General features: G+C 43.9%; 1 protein-coding gene across 1 annotated transcript in view; it reads right to left on the bottom strand.

Moving 5' to 3' along the window:
- Positions 1 to 22,553, bottom strand: part of chrna8 (cholinergic receptor, nicotinic, alpha 8) — a 181,081-nt gene that overhangs the window by 145,941 nt on the left and 12,587 nt on the right. The window contains exon 2 of the mRNA XM_070871266.1: positions 44 to 238. Coding sequence (XP_070727367.1) covers positions 44 to 238 — 195 coding nt within the window. The remainder of the gene's footprint in view (positions 1 to 43; positions 239 to 22,553) is intronic.

The following is a 22,553-nucleotide window of genomic DNA, read 5'->3' as shown; positions in this document are numbered from 1 at the left end:
CCTCAAACACCAACAAAAAGGATATTTATTAATGAAGACCCACCTAATGATATTTTCTCTCCGGAGTCAGCTGGCAACAGGAATACAAGAAGTGCCAGTCCAGATATTAAGACGCATGGAATCAGGAGGTTTAGTCCATAATAGAGTGTACGCCTACGCATCATCACTGTATAGGTCACATCTGGATAGGGCTCTTCACAGCACTCGTAATAGAGTTCATTCCTCTTTCCTGGTACTCCTGCAATACAAAATCATAGGCATATTGTACTTTTAGTGAGGACATAACTATGATTCACTTGACATCGAACACTGCTTTAGAGGAGAAAGCAGAAAAAATATCCAAGTTAATTGTCTTGGGACAACCAGGGTAATTGTGCCTTTGTGCGATAGTGTAAAACGGGCGCTAGCGAATCAGCAGCCTGTTTTACATCTCTCCACATCTTCTTTCCATTGACTATAATGGAAACGAAAATTGCATGAGATATAAAACAGGCTGCTGATTAGCTATCGTCGGTTCAACACTATCACATGGAGTCAAAATTACCCCCAGTGAGTTACATTTGAATAGTTAATTCTTTGTACATGTCAAAATACTCACATTTTCACCTAAAGAAATTCTGAAAAGATAGTCTGTTTAATTCATCAAATTATATGAAATTCATCAGATATTTGCCTGAGTTTTCCTCAGATCCATTCACCTCGACTTAGGACAGCAAGACAACTCATGTTGAGAAATTTTCCACAATAGTTGCCCGTGCTTCCTATTGACCGTCCAACAGCCAGTTTACTTCCGCCAGGAAATAATTGCATTTCTATAGCGCCTTTCACAAACTTAGGATGTTCCAAAGTGTCTTCCAGCCAATTAAGTATTTTTAAAGTGTAGTCATTGTTGTAATGTGGGGAAACGCGGCAGCCAATTTGTGCTCAGCAGGCTCCAACAAACAGCAATGTGATAATGACCAGATCATTTGTTTTTAGTGATGTTGGTTGAGGGATAAATATTGGCCCGGACAATGGAGTGAAGTACCCTGCTCTTCTTTGAAAAGTGCCATGAGATCTTTTATGTCCACTTGAGAGCATAGCCAGGGCCTCGGTTTAACGTCTCATCCAAAAGAAGGCCCTCGCTCAGCACTGCACTGGAGTGTGAACCTAGATTTTGTGCTCAAGTTTCCTGGAGTGGGACTTGAACCCACAACCTTCTGACTCAGAGCCGAGGGTGTTATCACGTAGCCATGGCTGGCAGGAGGAACAAGAGGATACCCATATTCACTCTCTGTCTCAACCATGTTCAAGTCAATTGCTCCATTATCAAACATCACATCAAGTAGTCATGAGCCAGCCCATGAATTAAATGGAGTTAGGTTCCAGAGTCAAGACAGTCTTCCAGAGGCATAAATCAATGACACTTGGAACATCTGTCATCCATTTGACTAAACTCAATTGTCATTAGCTGTCTTGTTGCTCTATTTTCTGATCACGTGTTCACTGTTTGACAGTTTTATACTGTACCAGGAAGGCAGCTTAACTATTCATTCCTGGATCAATGAAACCTCCAGAGATGCAAGTCTCCTCAAATCATCTCATCTGATTCAGTTCACTTCTTGAAGTAATTAAGGTTCAGGTTAAATCAAACGATGCTTGCATTTCTGTAAGTGACAGAAAGCTTTAGTGTCTGGTTCTCCAGACATTTCATATCAAGGCAATTAAATCAAAGTCCAGATCATTTTCCACTTGAAGTACTGGTCTGCTGATTAGTTTAGCTACCATAATTAAATCAGTGCGAATTAATGATGTCCTTATTGTTGCGGTTGTATCGAATAGTCCAGATCAGGATGGTTTGTGAGAGGGAAGTTTATAAGGAGGAGCAGAAAGACAAACTTTTATATGTGGGAAGACAATTTGAAAAAGCTGTCTTTATCGGGTACTAGATTTTATAACTATGATTATAGAGTTGAAAATCAAAACACTCAAATCATTAGTAATGCCACAATTAAATTTTAGGAAACATTTTTAACTTGCCACCTCGGCACAAAACTGCTTTTGCAAATCGGCCGACCATTATAGAAACTGCTCGGGTTTCTATAAAATTTATATCCGAAAATCCTCTGCCTGTATCCTAACTGGCACTAAGTCCTGCTCATCCATCACCCCTGTGCTCGCTGACCTACATTGGCTCCTGGTCCAGCAACGCCTCGATTTAAAAATTCTCATCCTTGACTTCAAATCCCGACATGGTCTCGCCCCTCCCTATCTCTATAACCTCCACCAGCAGCAGCAATAACCCTCTGAGATCTCTGCACTCCCCCAATTCTGGGCCTCTTGAACATCCCCAATTTTCATTGTCCCACCATTGGTGGCCGTGCCTTATGTTGCCTGGGCCCTAACACTCAGGAATTCCCTCCCTTAACCTCCGTGTCTCTTTCTCCTCATTTAAGACACTTCTTAAAACCTACATCTTTGACCAAACTTTTGGCCACCTGTTTTAATATCTCCTTATGTGGTGCGTGTCAAATTTTGTTTGATAATATTCCTGTGAAGCGCCTTGGGATGTTTTACTACATGAAAGGCACTGTACAAATGCAAGTTGTTGTTATTGTTGAGTAATGAGGGCAGGAGAATGGGACTAAGTGAATACCTCTTTCAGCTGGATTATATCTATGATTTTATTTCCCCCTATCTTGGTCTCCTTATCCCGTGTGCCATCTCTGAGATGGTGGACTGAAAATGTATTTCTCTGCCAGTGTACTTGACCACTTGTGAGCAAACATCTATGTTGTACTCGGTACCTTCCCATGATGGAATAGCTGAGACTGGGAACATATCATGTAAGACGAGACTAATCTATACATTTCCATTGCACAGATCATTGGATTCTGAATGCAATATATTAGTTCCCAATTTATTTTTCGCAAGACAAGGCCAATTGTTAAAAATTCCTGGAGCAGATTGTTTTTTTATAATGTTAATCAATTACTGAATCCACCAACCACTTCAATGATTTCCAACAGATTCAAAAGACCAAACACCAATTTATTTAAACTTCTCACCTCCTCTTAAGGCAACTGTTTATACTTGACCAGCTTTTGGCAGAAAAAGAAGTATCAATTTTTATTATTACTTTAGAGACATTTGTTTCCGCTTTGGGCGTAGTTGCCGATCCGGGCGTAAATTTTAATAGTCTCCTCGACGGCCCACAAACAGGCGCAATTAGCATAAACTTGCCCTGTGGGCATGACCAATTTTGTGGGCTGGGCCAGCTTCTAGTGCGATGTTTTTAAAACTAGAACAAAAGATGGGGGAAACTCGATTTGCGCTGAATGTAATTTGCGCTTAAAATTCCACGATGTTTTGCGCATGTTTCACTGATTTCAGGCGAATTGCGATGAAAAGCGAGCACAATCGAGCGGAAACTCTACCATATAATTTATTGTTTAATCCATTACAAATTATGAATATAAAGTTTGGGTCCCAATATTCCTCAACCTGCTTTTACGTGTCTACTGACAAAGGACGGTGACAGAGACAACAAATCATTTCCCATTCAGCAAACAGTCCCAACACTCAAAATGCACAAGCAAGATCCAGGCACAAATAAAGTATCTCCAGTTATTAACAGCAAAGTAAGACTGAGGGAATTGAAATTTGGCATTGCCCCCAGCCGTGAAATTGGGTTACCGCCCCCCAGAGGAAGTGGAGCGCAATGTCGAGGTGGTAAGCGTGCAAATTTTCCAATGCTACGTAGCCTCTCTGCTAAGCGCTGGAACGAGCATAGGACCCTCACTTTCCATTAAAGGCATGTTGCGAGTTCTGCAGTGGGGCAAGGGGCCTCCACTACACCACCGGGGATGCGGGGTGCCATGGTCGCACCCTGGCACAGAAACGGAGTGCCGGGCTGCACTATCTCGGCACGGACCTCTCAAAATATACAATGGAAGGTCGGACCAGTAAGTCAGCCGTGCAAATAAAATGGCGTTGCGGATCTCCCCTTTAATTTTTTACCCTTTGGCGGCCTTACTGAGCGCTGCCCGATTTCCCACTGCGGGGCGAAAACGGGTCACTGCGCTCGCCAATGATGTCATCATTGCCGGTGCAGCAGCCCAGGGTGCTACCGGTGGAAGCAGGCGCTGCTAATTTTGCGCCTCCGCTAACACCCGCACAATTTCATATGAGCTGGTAGCACCCTACACCCATGTGAGAAATAGTTTGTGCCCCGTGAATACATAGATAGATAGATAGAAAATAGGTGCAGGAGTAGGCCATTCGGCCCTTCTAGCCTGCACCGCCATTCAATGAGTTCATGGCTGAACATGCAACTTCAGTACCCCATTCCTGCTTTCTCGCCATACCCCTTGATCCCCCTAGTAGTAAGGACTAAATCTAACTCCTTTTTGAATATATTTAGTGAATTGGCCTCAACAACTTTCTGTGGTAGAGAATTCCACAGGTTCACCACTCTCTGGGTGAAGAAGTTTCTCCTCATCTCGGTCCTAAATGGCTTACCCCTTATCCTTAGACTGTGACCCCTGGTTCTGGACTTCCCCAACATTGGGAACATTCTTCCTGCATCTAATCTGTCTAAACCCGTCAGAATTTTAAACGTTTCTATGAGATCCCCTCTCATTCTTCTGAACTCCAGTGAATACAAGCCCTCTTGATATGTCAGTCCCGCCATCCCGGGAATCAGTCTGGTGAACCTTCGTTGCACTCCCTCAATAGCAAGAATGTCCTTCCTCAAGTTAGGAGACTAAAACTGTACACAATACTCCAGGTGTGGCCTCACCAAGGGCCCTGTACAATTGTAGTAACACCTCCCTGTCCCTGTACTCAAATCCCCCCGCTATGAAGGCCAACATGCCATTTGCTTTCTTAACCGCCTGCTGTATCTGCATGCCAACCTTCAATGACTGATGTACCATGACACCCAGGTCTCGTTGCACCTCCCCTTTTCCTAATCTGTCACCATTCAGATAATAGTCTGTCTCTCTGTTTTTACCACCAAAGTGGATAACTTCACATTTATCCACATTATACTTCATCTGCTATGCATTTGTCCACTCACCTAACCTATCCAAGTCACTCTGCAGCCTCATAGCATCCTCCTCGCAGCTCACTCTGCCACCCAACTTAGTGTCATCCGCAAATTTGGAGATACTACATTTAATCCCCTCGTCTAAGTCATTAATGTACAATGTAAACAGCTGGGGCCCCAGCACAGAACCTTGCGGTACCCCACTAGTCACTGCCTGCCATTCTGAAAAGTACCCATTTACTCCTACTCTTTGCTTCCTGTTTGCCAACCAGTTCTCAATCCATGTCAGCACACTACCCCCAATCCCATGTGCTTTAACTTTGCACATTAATCTCTTGTGTGGGACCTTGTCGAAAGCCTTCTGAAAGTCCTAATACACCACATCAACTGGCTTTCCCTTGTCCACTCTACTGGAAACATCCTCAAAAAATTCAAGAAGATTTGTCAAGCATGATTTCCCTTTCACAAATCCATACTGACTTGGACCTATCATGTCACCTCTTTCCAAATGCGTTGCCAAGACATCCTTAATAATTGATTCTATCATTTTACCGACTATCGATGTCAGGCTGACCGGTCTATAATTCCCTGTTTTCTCTCTCCCTCCTTTTTTAAAAAATGGGGTTACATTGGCTACCCCCCACTCCATAGGAACTGATCCAGAGTCTATGGAATGTTGGAAAATGACTGTCAATGCATCCGCTATTTCCAAGGCCACCTCCTTAAGTACTCTGGGATGCAGACCATCAGGCCCTGGGGATTTATCGCCCTTCAATCCCATCAATTTCCCCAACACAATTTCCTGACTAATAAGGATTTCCCTCAGTTCCTCCTTCTTACTAGACTCTCTGACCCCTTTTATATCCGGAAGGTTGTTTGTGTCCTCCTTAATGAATACCGAACCAAAGTACTTGTTCAATTGGTCTGCCATTTCTTTGTTCCCCGTTATGATTTCCCCTGATTCTGACTGCAGGGGACCTACGTTTGTCTTTACTAATCTTTTTCTCTTTACATATCTATAGAAGCTTTGGTAGTCCGTTTTAACGTTCCCTGCAAGCTTCCTCTCGTACTCTATTTTCGCTGCCCTAATCAAACCCTTTGACCTCCTCTGCTAAGTTCTAAATTTCTCCCAGTCCACTACCTTGCCTTTAATACTATCCGTGATTTCCCTTGATAGCCACGGTTGAGCCACTTTCCCTTTTTTGTTTTTACGCCAGACAGGGATGTACAATTGTTGTAGTTCATCCATGCGGTCTCTAAATGTCTGCCATTGCCCATCCACTGTCAACCCCTTAAGTATCATTCGCCAATCTATCCTAGCCAATTCACGCCTCATACCTTCAAAGTTACCCTTCTTTAAGTTCTGGACCATGGTCTCTGAATTAACTGTTTCATTCTCCATCCTAATGTAGAATTTCCACCATATTATGGTCACTCTTCCCCAAGGGGCCTCGCACAACGAGATTGCTAATTAATCCTCTCTCATTACACAACACCCAGTCTAAGATGGCCTCCCCCCAATTGGTTCCTCGACATATTGGTCTAGAAAACCATCCCTTATGCACTCCAGGAAATCCTTCTCCACCATATTGCTTCCAGTTTGGTTAGCCCAATCTATATGCATATTAAAGTCACCCATGATAACTGCTGCACCTTTATTGCATGCACCCCTAATTTCCTGTTTGATGCCCTCCCCAACATCACTACTACTGTTTGGAGATCTGTACACAACTCCCACTAACGTTTTTTGCCCTTTGGTGTTCTGCAGCTCTACCCATATAGATTCCACATCATCCAAGCTAATGTCCTTCCTAACTATTGCATTAATCTCCTCTTTAACCAGCAATGCTACCCCACCTCCTTTTCCTTTTATTCTATCCTCCCAGGGGTGGCTAACGCGAGGCGCAAACAATGCAAATTTCTCCCCCTGAGTATTTGGCAGTAAGACATCATGCCCATGCATAAAAGAAAAGGTGCTGTGATATTTGTAGCTATTAGTGGGTATTTTTCTTGAAGAATCTAAAATAAATGAAAAAATAAGAAAAAAAGCTGCACATTCAAAATCTGGCAGTGTACCAGAATCTGGAGGTAAGTAAATAGTAATGGGAGGCATCAAATTCCACAAACTGAATGCAATACAATTTTTCACCTGACACTGTATAATGGATTGTGTGAAAGGATTTTGGGGACACCTTTGATGTCTTGGACCTGATGGGGGTTAAATCCGGGAGTCCCTCATCTCCGCGCAGAGTTATTTCCCACACACAAATGGTGAGGTCTGAGGAGTCCTGAACGTCGGGCCTTGGACCTCACCATAATGAAGACGGCGCTGCGAAAGGAGGAAGCAGTAGGTAGTTGGATCAAGTTTGGGCCAATGTGCCAACAGGTAAGTGAATTGCGGTCTGCGGGATTGATGTTGGATGGTCGTGGAGGAAGATAGGGATCCTGGTTATGGGGGTTGGGGGTTGGAGAGGAAGATGGGGATCCTGGCTATAGGGGCCGGGGTTGGGGAGGAAGATGGGGATCCTGGTTATTGGGGCCGGGGGTTGGAGAGGAAGATGGGGGTCCTGTTTATAGTGGCTGGGTTTGGGGTGGAAGACCAGGGGGCCTGGTCGTCGGATGTTGGAGATCTGAAGACTGGAAGTGGCAGCAATTGTGGTAAGTAGTTACCTTTTTTTGAGACATTTAGGACCAGGAGAAACAAAAGTTGCAGCGGGGACCTGAGGCAGGTGTTAGGCCCCTTTAGGGAACAGTGACCATTATATGATAGAATTTTATATTAAGTTTGAAAATGATTTAGTTAAATTCGTAACTAGGGTCTTAAATCTAAACAAAGCCAACAAGGTAGATTGGGAAATTGCATTAAAATGTATGGCAGTAGACAAGCAATGGCTAGCATTTAAAAAATTTATACATAATTTACAATAAACATACATTCCTTTAAGGAACAAAAACCCCACAGGAAAAGTGTTCGGGCAGGCCCGCCAAGGATCTGTTCGGGCAGCCCTGTCGAAGAGGAGGTGATCAGGCGGGCCGGCGAGGAGGGGCTATTCGGGCGGCCACATCGCAGAAGAGGTGTTCGGGCGGGACAGTGAAGAGGCCCCGAGGTAAGGGCAGCGGCGGAGAGGCGAGGGGTGGTGAGGCAAGGCCAGAGGTCAGGCAGCGGCAGGACCTCAAGGTCGGCAGGGTCGGCGGGTTCAGATTCCGGACAACCCTGTCACCAATCAGTCCGGAGTCCAGATTCTGGAACATTCCGGATTCTGGAACTCCGGATTTTGGATGCTGCACCTGTATTAAGGACGTGGTAACAGGACACTTAGAAAATAAGAAGAAGATTGGTCCGACATGGAATTATGAAATGGAAATCATGTTTGGCAAATCTGTTAGAGTTTTTTGAGGTTGTAACTAGTAGAATAGATAAGGAAGGACCAGTGGATGTGGTCTATTTGGATTTTCAGAAGGCATTTGGTAAGGTGCCACATAAGAGGTTATTAAACAAAATTAGGGCTCACGGATTGAGGATTGGTTAATGGATAGAAAACAGAGAGTAGGAATAAACGGGTCATTTTTGGGTTGGCAAGCTGTAACTAGTGGGGTATCGCAAGGATTGGTGCTTGGGCCCCCGCTATTCACAATATATAGTAATGATTTGGATGATGGGACCAAATGTAATATATCCAGGTTTGCTGATGATACAAGGCTAGATGGGAATGTAAGGTGTGAGGAGGATACAAAGCGGCTTCAAGGGGATATAGACAGGCTAAGTGAGTGGGCAAGACCATGGCAAATGGAATATAATGTGGAGAAATGTGAAGTTATCCACTTTGGTAGGAAAAATAGAAGAGCAGAGTATTTTTTAAATGGTGAGAGATTGGGAAATGTTGGTGTTAAGTCGGACCTGGGTGTCCTTGCACACAAATCACTGAAAATTAACAGGCAGGTGCAGCAAGCAATTTATTACAAGAGGATTTGAGTATAAGAGTAAAGACATCTTTCTGCAATTAAATAGGGCCCTGGTGAGACCACACCTGGAGTATTGTGTACAGTTGTGGTCTCCTTACCTAAGGAAGGATATACTTGCCATAAAGGGAGTGCAACGAAGGTTCAGTAGACTGGTTCCTGGGATCGGGGGGGGGGGCGGGGGATTGTCCTATGAGGAGAGATTGAGTAGACTAGACCTATATTTCCTACAGTTTAGAAGAATGAGAGGTAATCTCATTGAAACATACAAATTTACTACAGGCTTGACAGGGTAGATGCAGGGAGGATATTTCCTCTGGCTGAGAAGTGTAGAACCAGGGCTCACAATCTTAGAACAAGGGGTCGACCATTTAGGACTGAGTTGAGGAGAAATGTTTTCACTTGGAGGGTGGTAAATTTTTGGAATTCTCTACCCGAGGACTGCGGAGGCTCAGTCTTTGAGTATATTCAAGACTGAGATCGATAGATTTTGGGATATTTAGAGATTCAAGGGATATGGGGACAGTGCAGGAAAGTGGAGTTGAGTTAGAAGATCAGCCATGATATTATTGAGCAGGCTCGAGGGGCCGAATGGCCGACTTCTGCTCCTAATTCTGATGTTCTTATATGCAAATGGCCTGACGCGGTTGAAAGACGCTTCTTATTTGTTGTTACCCAATTTGGGCAGATGGTGCACTTCCGGTCGGATGTGTGCGCACGCTTTCTGCCCACCATTTTGGGGTCTTGGGAGGCCATGTAGCACCTGAAAACCATATGGCATGAGGCCTCATTTAAGCCCCTAGAAATTCTCTTAAATGGAGGTTGTCCCATGTGCGTTTTTTTCTCCCTGGTGTTGCTTCACTCTAGCAGTGCATGGTGGATTCCCGTTAGAAGCGAAAGGCTGTACTAAAAGTAAAAAAAACTGAAAGATAAATATTTATCCAGTTATGGATATAGCAATAGTCTATTAAAAGGTAACTATCTTTATGTAAATGTATTGGTAAACCTTTTTCAAACACAGCACAATGGCAAAAATGTGCCAAAACACACTACACATCATATACACATAATATTACTGTGCTGGAAGTGAGATGTGGCTATGCTCCCTCTTCCAAACAAAAAGCGTTTGCCAAATACTGTAACTCAAAGATGGTGCTTTCTCCTTAATGAACAGATCAAAAGACTGTGGCAGTAAATTTAAAGTACTTTTACTTGGTCTGGAACTTATAATCCAGTATTATGGCAAAATCAGGTCTTTGTTGTTAAAAGTTCAATCTGTGGCGGAACCACATGTGACCCAGGGTCACTCAGGAAGCCTACAGAGCTACACAACTCAAATACCACAGCAAATGGGGAGATTACCATCACCATTCATCGGCAAATACCCAAATGTGAATGCACTTTGCTGATTGATCATAAGTAAAGCGAGTTCTGGTAAACTGGGTATCTACATTTAAGATTCTCCATCTCTTGAGTATGCCTTCATGGAACTATCCTAAGAGACCCTACTGCCTCCAATAGATTATATTGGACCAAATTGGTTAGTAGGTAATGGACCTAAATCCATAGCATAAAAGTGAGTCAAATTTAATCGGACATTCGTTTAACAAACTAACTTAACAAACCTGACCTTGTAAATGTATTTCGGAAAAAAAAGTTTCTCTTTTGCTTTTATTATTCATACATTACTTCCTAATTTTGGTCACCTATGGTATTTTAATGCTTTTAGAATGATTTCAAGTGAAATTATTTTGAGGCAAGGTCAACATAAGAACATAAAAGCAGGAGTAGGCCATTTGGCCCCTCGAGCTTGCTATGCCATTTAATAAGATCATGGCTGATCTGATCATGGACTCAGCTCCACTTCCCTGCCTGCTCCCCATAACCCTTTACTCCCTTATCACTCAAAAATCTGTCTATCTCTACTTTAAATATATTCAATGACTTTGGGGCAGAGAATTCCATCGATTTACAACCCTCTGAGAGAAGAAATTCCTCCTCATCTCAGTTTTAAATGGGCGGCCCCTTATTCTGAGACCTTGGGCTAGACTTTCCCTAAAGCCCTTCGCTGCCCGATTGCCGCCTAGAAACACTGCTAACGTTGTGCAACTAACACTGGCGAAAATTTCCATAATAAAGGTGTCATGTATTCAACTATCATTGTAACCCATGTATAAGCTGACCTAAGTTGTACTCCTTGAGAACAATGAACTTGTGGGAGACACTCCTAACCTGGACTTTCAGGTATAAAAGGGGAAGCTCCACCTGTGATATCTTCACAGAACACAGCACACACAGCTTCCTAACATGCAGGCTACTCTCTCGGAACTCTCTGGAAAGCTGCCTGTTGTTTAATGATTAACTATACAGCTGCAGTACACAATACGTCCACATCCACAGTGTGGCGCTACAAGCATTACATGCTTACAGACATTACATTTCTCCCTCCTTAATGAAAAAAGCCATCATAACAAACATCATAAATAACTTTCATTTTTATACATATTTACAAATTTAACTTTACCACTTGTTTTGTTTCGAAGAGGATACCTTCGCTCTCGAACAGAACCTTCCAAACATGGTCTCGAATCTAAACTCATTCAAGGCTCATCCTGAGGAACATTTTCCTCCATTTTCATTTCCTTGAATTTCCTTGATTTTCATTTGCAATATAATCATACACCTTTCACATCACTGGGTCATGTTTGGCTGCTGTACCAATCTCTTCAGCTGTGACTGGCAGTTCATCAATGTATGAAAAATAAAACACTTCTTCCCTATCGGGTGTAACCTGTGATGGGGAAGGCAATCCAGACATTGCATCAGCATTACTGTGATCAGCTGATCGTCTGTATTCAATATCATATATATATGCTGACAAAATCAAGGCCTATCTCTGCATTCGGGCTGCAGCTAATGTTGGAGCTGGGGACTTTGGATGGAGGATTGCTGTTAGAGGCTTATGGTCCGTAACAATGGTAAATTTACGACCATACAAGTATTTGTGAAACTTCTTGACCCTAAAAATTAATGCCAAAGCTTCCCTTTCAATTTGAGCATAATTTTTCTCACTGACACTGAGAGTGCGTGAAGCAAAAGCAATTGGTCTCTCCTCCCCACTACTTAATACATGAGAGATTACTGCCCCAACTCCGTATGGAGAGGCATCACATGCTAGCTTAATCTCCTTAGATATGTCATAGTGAACATGTTAGATATGTCATAGTGAACTAACATGGTGCTCTCGACCAATTTGTTTTTACACTCCTTGAATGCTGTTTCGCATTCTTTTGACCACTTCCACTGGACCTGTTTTTTCAAAAGTTCATTCAGTGGATGTAATACTGTAGCCAAATTTGATAGGAACTTCCCATAATAATTCAAAAGACCCAAGAATGAACGAAGTTCAGTGACATTCCTGGGAGTGGGTGCATTTCTAATTGCATCCAATTTTTCCATGATTGGATGTAAACCATCTTTGTCCACTCTGTACCCTAAGTACTCCACTGAGTTTTTAAATAACTCACACTTTCGAGCAGACACTCGTACTCTATGCTTCTGTTGCCGTTTGAGGACTTCATTTAATATGTTATTATGAATTTGCCTATTTGGTGCTGAAATTAGTACGTCATCCAAATAACATACTACCCCTTCAATACCTTGCAAAATCTGGTTCATCACCCCTTGGAATATGGCAGGGGCAGAAGACACTCCAAACGGTAGCCTATTAAATTGATATAGGCCTAGTTGAGAGTAATTATAGTCAAACATGACTTGGACTCCTCATCTAGTTCAAGCTGTAAGTAGGCATTCGTAAGATCCAGTTTTGAGAAGATCTGACCACCTGTCAGTGTTGTGAACAAATCTTCTATATTCGTCAATGTATTGGGGACATTACCCTCTAGAACCTGGTTTACGGTTACCTTATAATCACCACACAATCTTACCTTACCATCAGACTTAGGTACAACAACAATGGGTGTAGCCCAATTACATTGATCTACCTTACAAATAATGTTCTCAGTCTCTAGTCTTTTGAGTTCTTGCTCAACTTTCTCCTTGAGTGCATATTCTACAGAACGTGGCTTGTAGTAAACCGATCTAGCGTCCTTCTGTACCCTGACACTTGTCTTGAAGCCTTGGATTGGACTGCCCGTTTCACAGAACACCTTTGGATACTGCTTGATAACCTCTTCCATTGATGAAAATCTCGCTTCCACACAGAAAATCTTACTCCAATCCAGCTTCAGTGAGCTCAACCAATTTCTTCCTAGTAAGGCAGTCTTGTCTCCTTTCACTACTATTAGAGGCAAGTTCTGAAATTGATCTTTTTATTTCACTGGTATAGTGATACGACCTACCACAGGAATTTTCTCTCCCGAGTAGCCTCGCAGCTCTATCTTGGATTTCTCCAGTTGGAAATCACGCAATTTGTCACGGTACAGTGACTCTGGTGCTACACTCACGGAGGCACCCGTGTCAATTTCCATTAGTATCTTGAATCCCGCAACATCTATGTGGATTTTGACGCTTTCAGAATCGCTGTCCGTTAACCTTGTGCTCCTGATGACATGTAACTCGTCCTGTTGTTGTTCTTCCATGCTATGAAGTCTCTTTGGATTTCGACTCATAGCTTTAAAAACTGATTTACCCTTCGGCATGCCTTCGCAAGATGCCCAGTCTTTCTGCAGAAGAAACACTCTGCCTTCACGTATGGACAACTTTGAGCAATGTGTTGTCCCAGGCACCTATAGCATGACTTCAACGCTCTGTTAGAATATTCAGTTTCTGAGACTTTCGGCCATGGCTGTCTTTTACTTTGAACCTGCAGGTGATTTACCTCGGTTGACTGACGACCGTAATTATTATTTAATTCTCGGGAATATTGTTCAGTCATGTTCATCGACCTCGCTGTCTGACAAGCAATCTCAAAAGTTAAGTCATCTGTCGTCAATAACTTCCTTCTGATCGCATCATTTTTCACCCCACAAACAAAACGATCCTGTAATGCTCGGTTTTGAAAGTTTCTAAAATGACAGTGCATCGATAGCTTTTTTAATGCTATGATGAAATCAGCGATACTTTCATCCGCCTTTTGATTCTGAATCCCAAAACAATAGCTTTCAGCAATTTCTAACGGTTTGGGGTTATAGTGCTGCTCCAGCTTCATTAAAATCTCTTTAAGCATTGTGTCCTTTGGCTCATCAGGCATAAGCAGAGTTACAAGGGTTTTGTATAATGCTGGACCTGCCACTGATAAGAAGATCACTTTCTTACGTTCCAACACAGCCTGGTTCTGGACTGCCTTGTCTGGAACTTCGATTATGTTGTTTGCAGTGAAATACATTTTTAGTCGATCCACATACGCTTTAAAACATTCCTGGTCTTGTCTATATTCACCCAAATCTCAGGGGACTGGCGAGCCTTTGTAAGTTCCCAGATGCATGCAGAGCGGAGATGCTGTGATACTTTTTTATTGAGGGCATCGGGCATGCTGAGGTTTTCAGGAAACTGATTGAGACCAAAGACTTGACCTTGGAAGCGGCGGCTCTGATAGCCCAGACATTTATCTCAGGGGAGAAAGAGACCAGAATGATGTATGACAAAAATCTTGGCTCAAATGCGGCAAACGACCAGGGAGTCAACATTGTTAACGTGGCACACAGTTCTTTAGGCAGACAAGGGCAATCGGACATGCCCCAGCATGCAGTCGAACCCAAAGGGGGAATTCAACAGAGATAATGGCTAGCTGAACGGCGATTAATGCCATCGCAATGGACAATGCGGGCAGTAATGGGGCCATCAACACCTGTTAATGATGCGCTTAAGGACAGTTGCAGAGACAGTCAGATACGATCAACTGGTAATGGACCAGCTCATGTTGGAGTTGTGGAGGCAAACACCCAGCCAGAGCTTGCAGGTATCAGCAATATACCTGCAGGAACTGCAACGTCAGCGGTCACTTGGCGCGTATGTGCAGGAAGCCTGCAGCCAGGTTGATGTACGAGGAGGACGGGCCCGATGTAAGCCCTAAAAGGCCAAATGAATACTGGGGGAAATTGCTGGAAGCTGAAGTTCAGCGAGTTCATGTGGAGCACATATACAATTCATACACCAGGACGCCACCGATAAAGATGAAAGTGCTCCTCAATGGCATTCCAGTATTAATGGATCCAGACACGGGGGCCAATCAGTACCTGATGAGTATCAAATAGATCGAAAGGTTGTGGGTGTCCAAGGCCAGGAGGCCAATATTATTGCCAATTGACGCAGCAACCAACATATACAAAGGAGATCATTCCGGTGCTAGGCAGCATCACGTTAGTCGTGACCCACAAAGATTCGGAGAACAGGTTGCTACTCTGGATTGTCCCGGGGGATGGTCCCACACTACTGGGGAGGAGTTGGCTTGCTGTCATGAACTGGAAATGGGGCAATGTCAATGCAATTTCTTCTGTGGAGCGAGTATCATGCTCACAGTTCCTGGACAAATTTGACTCATTATTTCAACCCGGCATCGGCACTTTCATGGGGGCCAAGGTAGTGTTTCACATAAACCCGGTCGCCAGGCCAGTATACCACAAGGCCAGAGTGGTGTCGTACGTGATGCGGGAAAAGATAGAATGTGAATTGGACCACCTGCTGAGGGAAGGCATCATCTCGCCAGTCGAATTCAGTGACTGGGCGAGCCCGATCGTGCCGGTGCTCAAGGCGGATGGGTCGGTCAGGATATGTGGCGATTACAAGGCCACCATCAATCGGTTGTCACTCCAAGACCAGTACCCGCTACCGAGAGCGGAGGACCTCTTTGCGACGCTATCCGGTGGCAAATTTTTTTCAAAATTGGACCTGACCTCAGCTTACATGACCCAGGAGCTGGCAAGTGAGTCGAAGAAGCTAACCACCATCACAACACACAAGGAGTTGTTTGAGTATAACAGATGTTCGTTCGGGATTCGTTCGGCCGCCGCGATTTTTCAGCGAAATATGGAAAGCCTCCTCAAGTCGATTCCAAGGACGATGGTTTACAAGACGCCATCCTCATCACGGGTTACGATACTGAAGAACACCTCCACAACCTGGAGGAGGTGCTGCGCAGACTGGACCAGGTAGGGCTGCGACTGAAAAAGGTGAAGTGCGTTTTCCTAGCTCCAGAAGTAGAATTCCTGGAGAGGAGGGTAGCAGCAGACAGGAACAGACCTACTGTGTCCAAAATGGAAGCGATCCAGAGAGCACACAGACCCTGTAACATGACGGAGCTGCGTTTGTTCCTGGGGCTCCTGAACTATTTTGGTAACTTTCTTCCAAATTGAGCACGCTGTTAGAGCCGCTACATGTGCTCCTACGTAAAGGTCGCGATTGGGTCTGGGGGGACAGCCAGGAAAGGGCTTTTGATAGATAACGCAATTTGTTATGCTCCAATACACTGTTAACGTTATATGACCCGTGTAAGAAACTTGTTTTAATGTGCGATGCGTCGTCCTATGGGCTCGGGTGTGTGTTGCAGCATGGGAATGCCAATGGTCAGTTACAGCTGGTAGCTTTTGCCTCCAGAAGTCTGTCCCAAGCAGAAAGGGTCTACGGGATGGTAGAAAAGGAAGCGCTAGCATGTGTATATGCAGTAAAAAAAAATGCACCAGTAGCTGTTTGGCAGGAAATTTGAGCTGGAGACAGATCACAAACCCCTAACGTCCATTTTGGCCGACAACAAGGCCATAAATGCGAATGCATCGGCCCGCATACAGAGGTGGGCACTTACGTTAGCCGTAGTTAAACTTACCAATGGACAAATCTGCCGCAAACACGTGGATCAAACTAAAAGGAGGTTCAGCAACTCCATAGAAGAAGCAGAGGAAGAACACGATGTAAAGTTCACTCCACCACAGGTGACTGAACACCGGAACCAAGTGGAGGAGAGCCCAGTCACTGTGGGCAGTCCGGACAGGCCTGAGGCACCGCAAACAGCAGACACTCAGGCCAGCGCCCAACAACCGGAGCCCCAACTCAGGCGCTCTACAAGGGAGCGTAAACCACCAGAGAGACTTAACCTGTGATCCCAATAAGACTTTGGGGGAGAGGTGATGTCATGTATTCAACTATCATTGTAACCCATGTATAAGCTGACCCAAGTTGTACTCCTTGAGAACATTGACCACAAGGGGCGAACTTGTGGGAGGCACTCCTAACCTGGACTTTCAGGTATAAAAGGGGAAGCTCCACCCACCTTCATCACTTGAGGTCTTGGCAATAAAGGTAACTGGTCACAGAGTGACCTTCTCTCAAGTATGGGCCTCGTGTGCATTTATACTGTATAGTAAGGACATATCAAAAGGTAAACAATATCGCCCGGTGCAAAAACCAGGATTCTCGGCAGATTCTCAGCAGTTAAAGGGGAAGCGGGCGGTTCTTATCGGAATGGACGGTAAATATTCAAAATTTAGTCCAAGGCTGCAGTTGGGCCTCGGCAGGGGTGAAAACTTAAAAAATATTTTTTCACTTAAACAAAAAATAAAAAGTTATAAAACATTCTCAAGACACTTTTTAACGTAATCGCTGTTTTAGAATTTAAAAACGAATTATAAAAAACCTTTAACTTATCTTTCTTTGCAGGGTGCTCACCTACAGCCCTGTTTCAGGCAGTTTTTCATGGGCGGGCTCCCTCAGCGGTGGGTATGGATCCCCGTTGAGGCAAAACTTAGATCCTGGTGGTTTTCTCGGCAGTGCACGCAGATGCATGTGGGCGGTTTGCTCCCCAGCGGTCTTTTCAAAATGTGGGCAAAACTCTTTAAAAAATAAAGAGGAAACTTTTGCCGGGCAGTTTTTCATCAAGAAACAGCTGTACCATCGAGAAAACCGCCAAAAATGAAGGCGAAAGTCTAGCCCTATGTCCCCTAGTTTTAGTCTCCCCTATCAGTGGAAACATCCTCTCTGCATCCACCTTGTCGAGCCCCCTCATTATCTTATATGTTTCGATAATATCACCTCTCATTCTTCTGAACTCCAATGAGTAGAGGCCCAACCTGCTCAACCTTTCCTCATAAGTCAACCCCCTCTTCTCCGGAATCAACCTAGTGAACCTTCTCTGAACAGCCTTCAATGCAAGTATATCCCTCCTTAAATACGGAGACCAAAACTGTACACAGTCACCAATGGAGAAAAGCCAACAATAGAGAACTTTAATTGGGCATCTTATTCTGATATGACAGAAGGATGGTTGGCATGGGACATGAAAACATTACTTTGGTGCAGTTAGGATTACACTTCTGAGATTCTGTAACCTCCCCTTTGCCCGCTGGTAGTGCATATACGCCGGGAGCATCAGTACAGAATGGAATACTGCCAACATTTTTAATGATGTGGTGATACGTAAGTGTAAGTACATAAATGTTGATCAAGAGACCTTTATATGTCAAGGTCGGCATCTTTGTTAACAACTGTTGCTAAGTAATCTGGTCACCTGAGAAGATAACGTGGAGTTTGAAGCATTGAAAGAGTAATTTTTGATCCAGCAAACTGGGGTAGCTGGAAAAAGAAGGCGATGGAAGCTTCACTGTTAATGCAACCAGGCTACAGATGGCCAGAAAAGCCTGGCTGGATGAGCAACTGGCCTGATGATATTTTATAGCAAAACTAATCCATCCACGTGGATATATCCTAATTACAGAGCATTTCATTCCAAATTAAACTCTCATAAGGTCACATCCCTTTTGACATTTGTTTGTTTTTCCCCAATTTTAATACATTTGTCTTCCTCTCAAACTTGTCTTTCGCAAACGTGAATTAAAATATTGGGTCTGATGGTTATTTCTGCTGATAGAAATAGCTTCAGCACTATAGCTCAGTACTGCGTTAAACCTGAAGGTTGATCTAACAATGCAACCTCACCCTTTGTACAGTCTATGGCCTGGATATCTGCACCGCCCTGGCAATGTAGGCATTCTCATAGAGTTTAACTCAGTCATGAGGTCTTGCTGGAAAGATACATTCTGCTGTCTTGTGGAACCTATTAGTGCTCAATTCAATCATATGGCCTCGGTCCAAAAGTAGTCTTTCTGCTCTCCCAGCAACTTTAACTTCATGACAGCTGTTCTTTTCACAGTTGTCTCCAGATGCATCCTATTATTAGGTCTCCTAAAATATAGAGGTCAACACATGTACATAACTTGATGAACCCAAACACGCCAATGTCTCGTTCCTTGGTTTTCTACGGAGCAAAATTTGCGAAGTTGAACCCTGTTTTTTTTAATTCATTCATGGAAAGTGGGCATCGTTGGCAAGGCCAGCATTTATTGCCCATCCCTAATTGCCCTTGAGAAGGTGGTGGTGAGCTACCTTCTTGAATTGCTGCAATCTGTGTGGTGAAGGTACTCCCACAGTGCTGTTAGGGAGGGAGTTCCAGGATTTTGACCCAGCGACAATGAAGGAACGACGATATATTTCCAAGTCAGGATAATGTGTAACTTGGAGGGGAACTTGCAGGTGATGGTGTTCCCATACGCCTGCTGCCTTTGTCCTTCTAGTTGGTAGAGGTTGCAGGTTTGGGAGGTGCTGCCAAAGAAGCCTTGGCGAGTTGCTGCAATGCATCTTGTACACATTGCAGCCATAGTGTGCCGGTGGTGGAGGGAGTGAATGTTGAAGGTGGTGGATGTGTTCTTTTCACAAAGATCTTTTTACCTACAGATCGATCTCTGGAAAAGATCACGGCTTCAAGATACAGTTTGTCAAGGGAATTATATTCTATTGACTTGGTCCAGGAGAAGATGTTTTGTGACCAGCCTCCCTTCCCCCATCTGATGTCATGAAATTCCACTCCAGTTAGGAATGCCAGTGCTACCACAGTCCTTGCATCTCATTCATGAAGCGACCGGACTAGAACATCATGATGTCATGTTAGGGAGAGTTCTATATCAAGTGCCTGCTTTCTGGCAACCTCTAATCAGCAGTTTTAAAGTCTAAAATCCTGTAACTGAGACACCATTAACATTTGAGATCTCTGCCTTTATACGTTTATGAGGGATTCAATAAAATCTACTTACAAACAAACTGCTGTGCACAGCTTCAAAAAAAAACTATTGATTCCTTCTTCCTTAATGACAATAGGAGATATTTTCATCTCTGGTCTGGTTTCAATACTGGAAGAGCAATGTTTAACAACTCTGCAATGTTTAACAACATTGTCTCAGCTTGCTGTGCCATTTAGTCCAATGAATAGCTTTAATTTGGGTTATAAATGTCATTTTTCTGACTATGAGTACAGCGAGCACTACTTAGTAGGGTGTTAAGTTATTTTCACAAGTCGGAAATGTCAAGGTCCTATCAATTCCTGGCTTCTCCACGATTTCCAGTTAATTTCAAAACATGGTTGTAGAAAACTAGCAATGTGCACATGAACAGCTGGTTTGATGCTGTCAGACTCTGTTTCAAAACTGACCAGAGCCATTCTATTGTGTCTCCTTGACAGACGTCTTTAGTCACACACACTCTCTGATGTCTAGACCAATATATATGCAGTTCACATAAAATACTCTTGTTTTCCCTCTGTGTTTAACTCTCGAGGGAATAAACATGCCAACAGTAATAATGTTTTATTTGTGAAAAGGGTTTGTGACAGGCCAGGAAATTGTCCAACTCTATCTTGATCATGGGGGAGTGTTGTCAAGCTTTGTTGAGAGAAATGGAGAGATGAAGAGCTGTGCTCACCCTTGCTGCTCTTGTGCGCTCATTCGACCTCTTTCTACATTGCTGGCACTGACTTTCTCAGCCATCTCTGTCCAGGCTTCCTAGATAGTTGCCCTGACCTCCTCAAAACAAGTTATTAAGAGAGGCACCTGAAAACCAGGGAGCAGCCTTCTGACTCAATATTGCTTTCAGAATGATGTCCACACTGTTCCAATGAAATATGAAAGCAGCTTTGCCTAAAGAGGGGCATTCGCGCTTTAAACAGGTAACCGCAGCTCAGGATATGGCGGTGCTAAAAAGGGTGGGGGGCCAATTTCCCGACCCAATCGGGCGGACAGCCGGTCAATCGTTTTAAAATGAGGCCCAGGAGTTAAAATAGCCCAGGCCTCATGGCAATTTACAGAAAGCCCCGAGCAACCTCCCACAGCCCGAACGATCCGGGGTGACTCGATCTCCGCCCGGAAAAAGCGGTAGGAATTTCCTCTGCGGTTCATCCTGAGGGGGTGACATGAGCTGCCGGAATTCCTGTCTCCTGTGCCTCAAATGTACTGTGTTCTAGCATGTCACTGGGGTTCAAGTAGAGCAGTGTGAATGCTCAGGGAGATCTTCCGGCTTCACCTGAATGCAACTGGCCAGAAAAGTGTTAACCCCGCCCTGCCCCCGTCCCCCATCACTTGATGACAGAAATATGCCACTAGTGCCGCTGACATGGCAAAGCACCTGCTGGGAATATTTTAATTGCCATATGCTGGGAACTCCAGTGGGGAGAGGATCCCCGGTCACCAGTGGGGTGCGATTCCTGCACCACCAAAGTTACGGCGGCAGAGCAGGACTGCAGATTTTTGGCCCCATCGCTAATATGCACCTAATATAGCAACGACTTCTCAAAAACACACTGGGAGAGGCTTCTTCTGCAATGGCACTTTGGAGACAGACCTGAAGAATTATCAAAAGCTACAACCGAATGAACATCCCCCCCAAGGAAGAGGCATATAAATTGGCCAGAAAAAGCAACAAACCTGAAGACTGGGAGAATTTTATAATACAGCAGAGGAGAACAAAGGGTTTAATTAAGAGGGGGAAAATAGAGTACGAGAAGAAGCTTGCCGGGCACATACAAACTGACTGCAAAAGCTTCTATAGATATGTGAAGAAAAAAGATTAGTGAAGACAAACGTAGATCCCTTGCAGTCAGATTCAGGTGAATTTATAATGAGGAACAAGGAAATGGCAGACCAATTGAACAAATACTTCGGTTCTGTCTTCACGAAGGAAGACACAAATAACCTTCTGGAAGTACTAGGTGATTGAGTGTCTAGTGAGAAGGAGGAACTGAAGGATATCCTTATTAGGTGGGAAATTGTGAGGGAAATTGATGGGATTGAAGGCCAATAAAACACCCGGGCCTGGTAGTCTGCATCCCAGAGTACTTAAGGAAGTGGCCCTAGAAATAGTGGATGCATTGGCGATCATTTTCCAACAGTCTATCGACTCTGGATCAATTCCTATGGACTGGAGGGTAGCTAATGTAACACCACTTTTTAAAAAAGGAGGGTGAGAGAAAGCGGGTAATTATAGACCAGTTAGCCTGACATCAGTAGTGGGGAAAATGTTGGAATCAATTATTAAGGATGAAATAGCAGCACATTTGGAAGGCAGTGACAGGATCGGTCCAAGTCAGCATGGATTTATGAAGGGGAAATCATGCTTGACAAATCTTCTAGAATTTTTTGAGGATGTAACTAGTAGAGTGGACAAGGGAGAACCAGTGGATGTGGCATATTTGGAATTTCAAAAGGCTTTTGACAAGGTCCCACACAAGAGATTGGTGTGCAAAACCAAAGCACATGGTATTGGGCGTAATATACTGATGTGGATAGAGAAC

The sequence above is a fragment of the Pristiophorus japonicus genome, chromosome 1, assembly GCF_044704955.1.
Source record: "Pristiophorus japonicus isolate sPriJap1 chromosome 1, sPriJap1.hap1, whole genome shotgun sequence".
Taxonomy (NCBI): domain Eukaryota; kingdom Metazoa; phylum Chordata; class Chondrichthyes; family Pristiophoridae; genus Pristiophorus; species Pristiophorus japonicus.
This window is presented reverse-complemented; position numbering and strand designations above follow the sequence as displayed.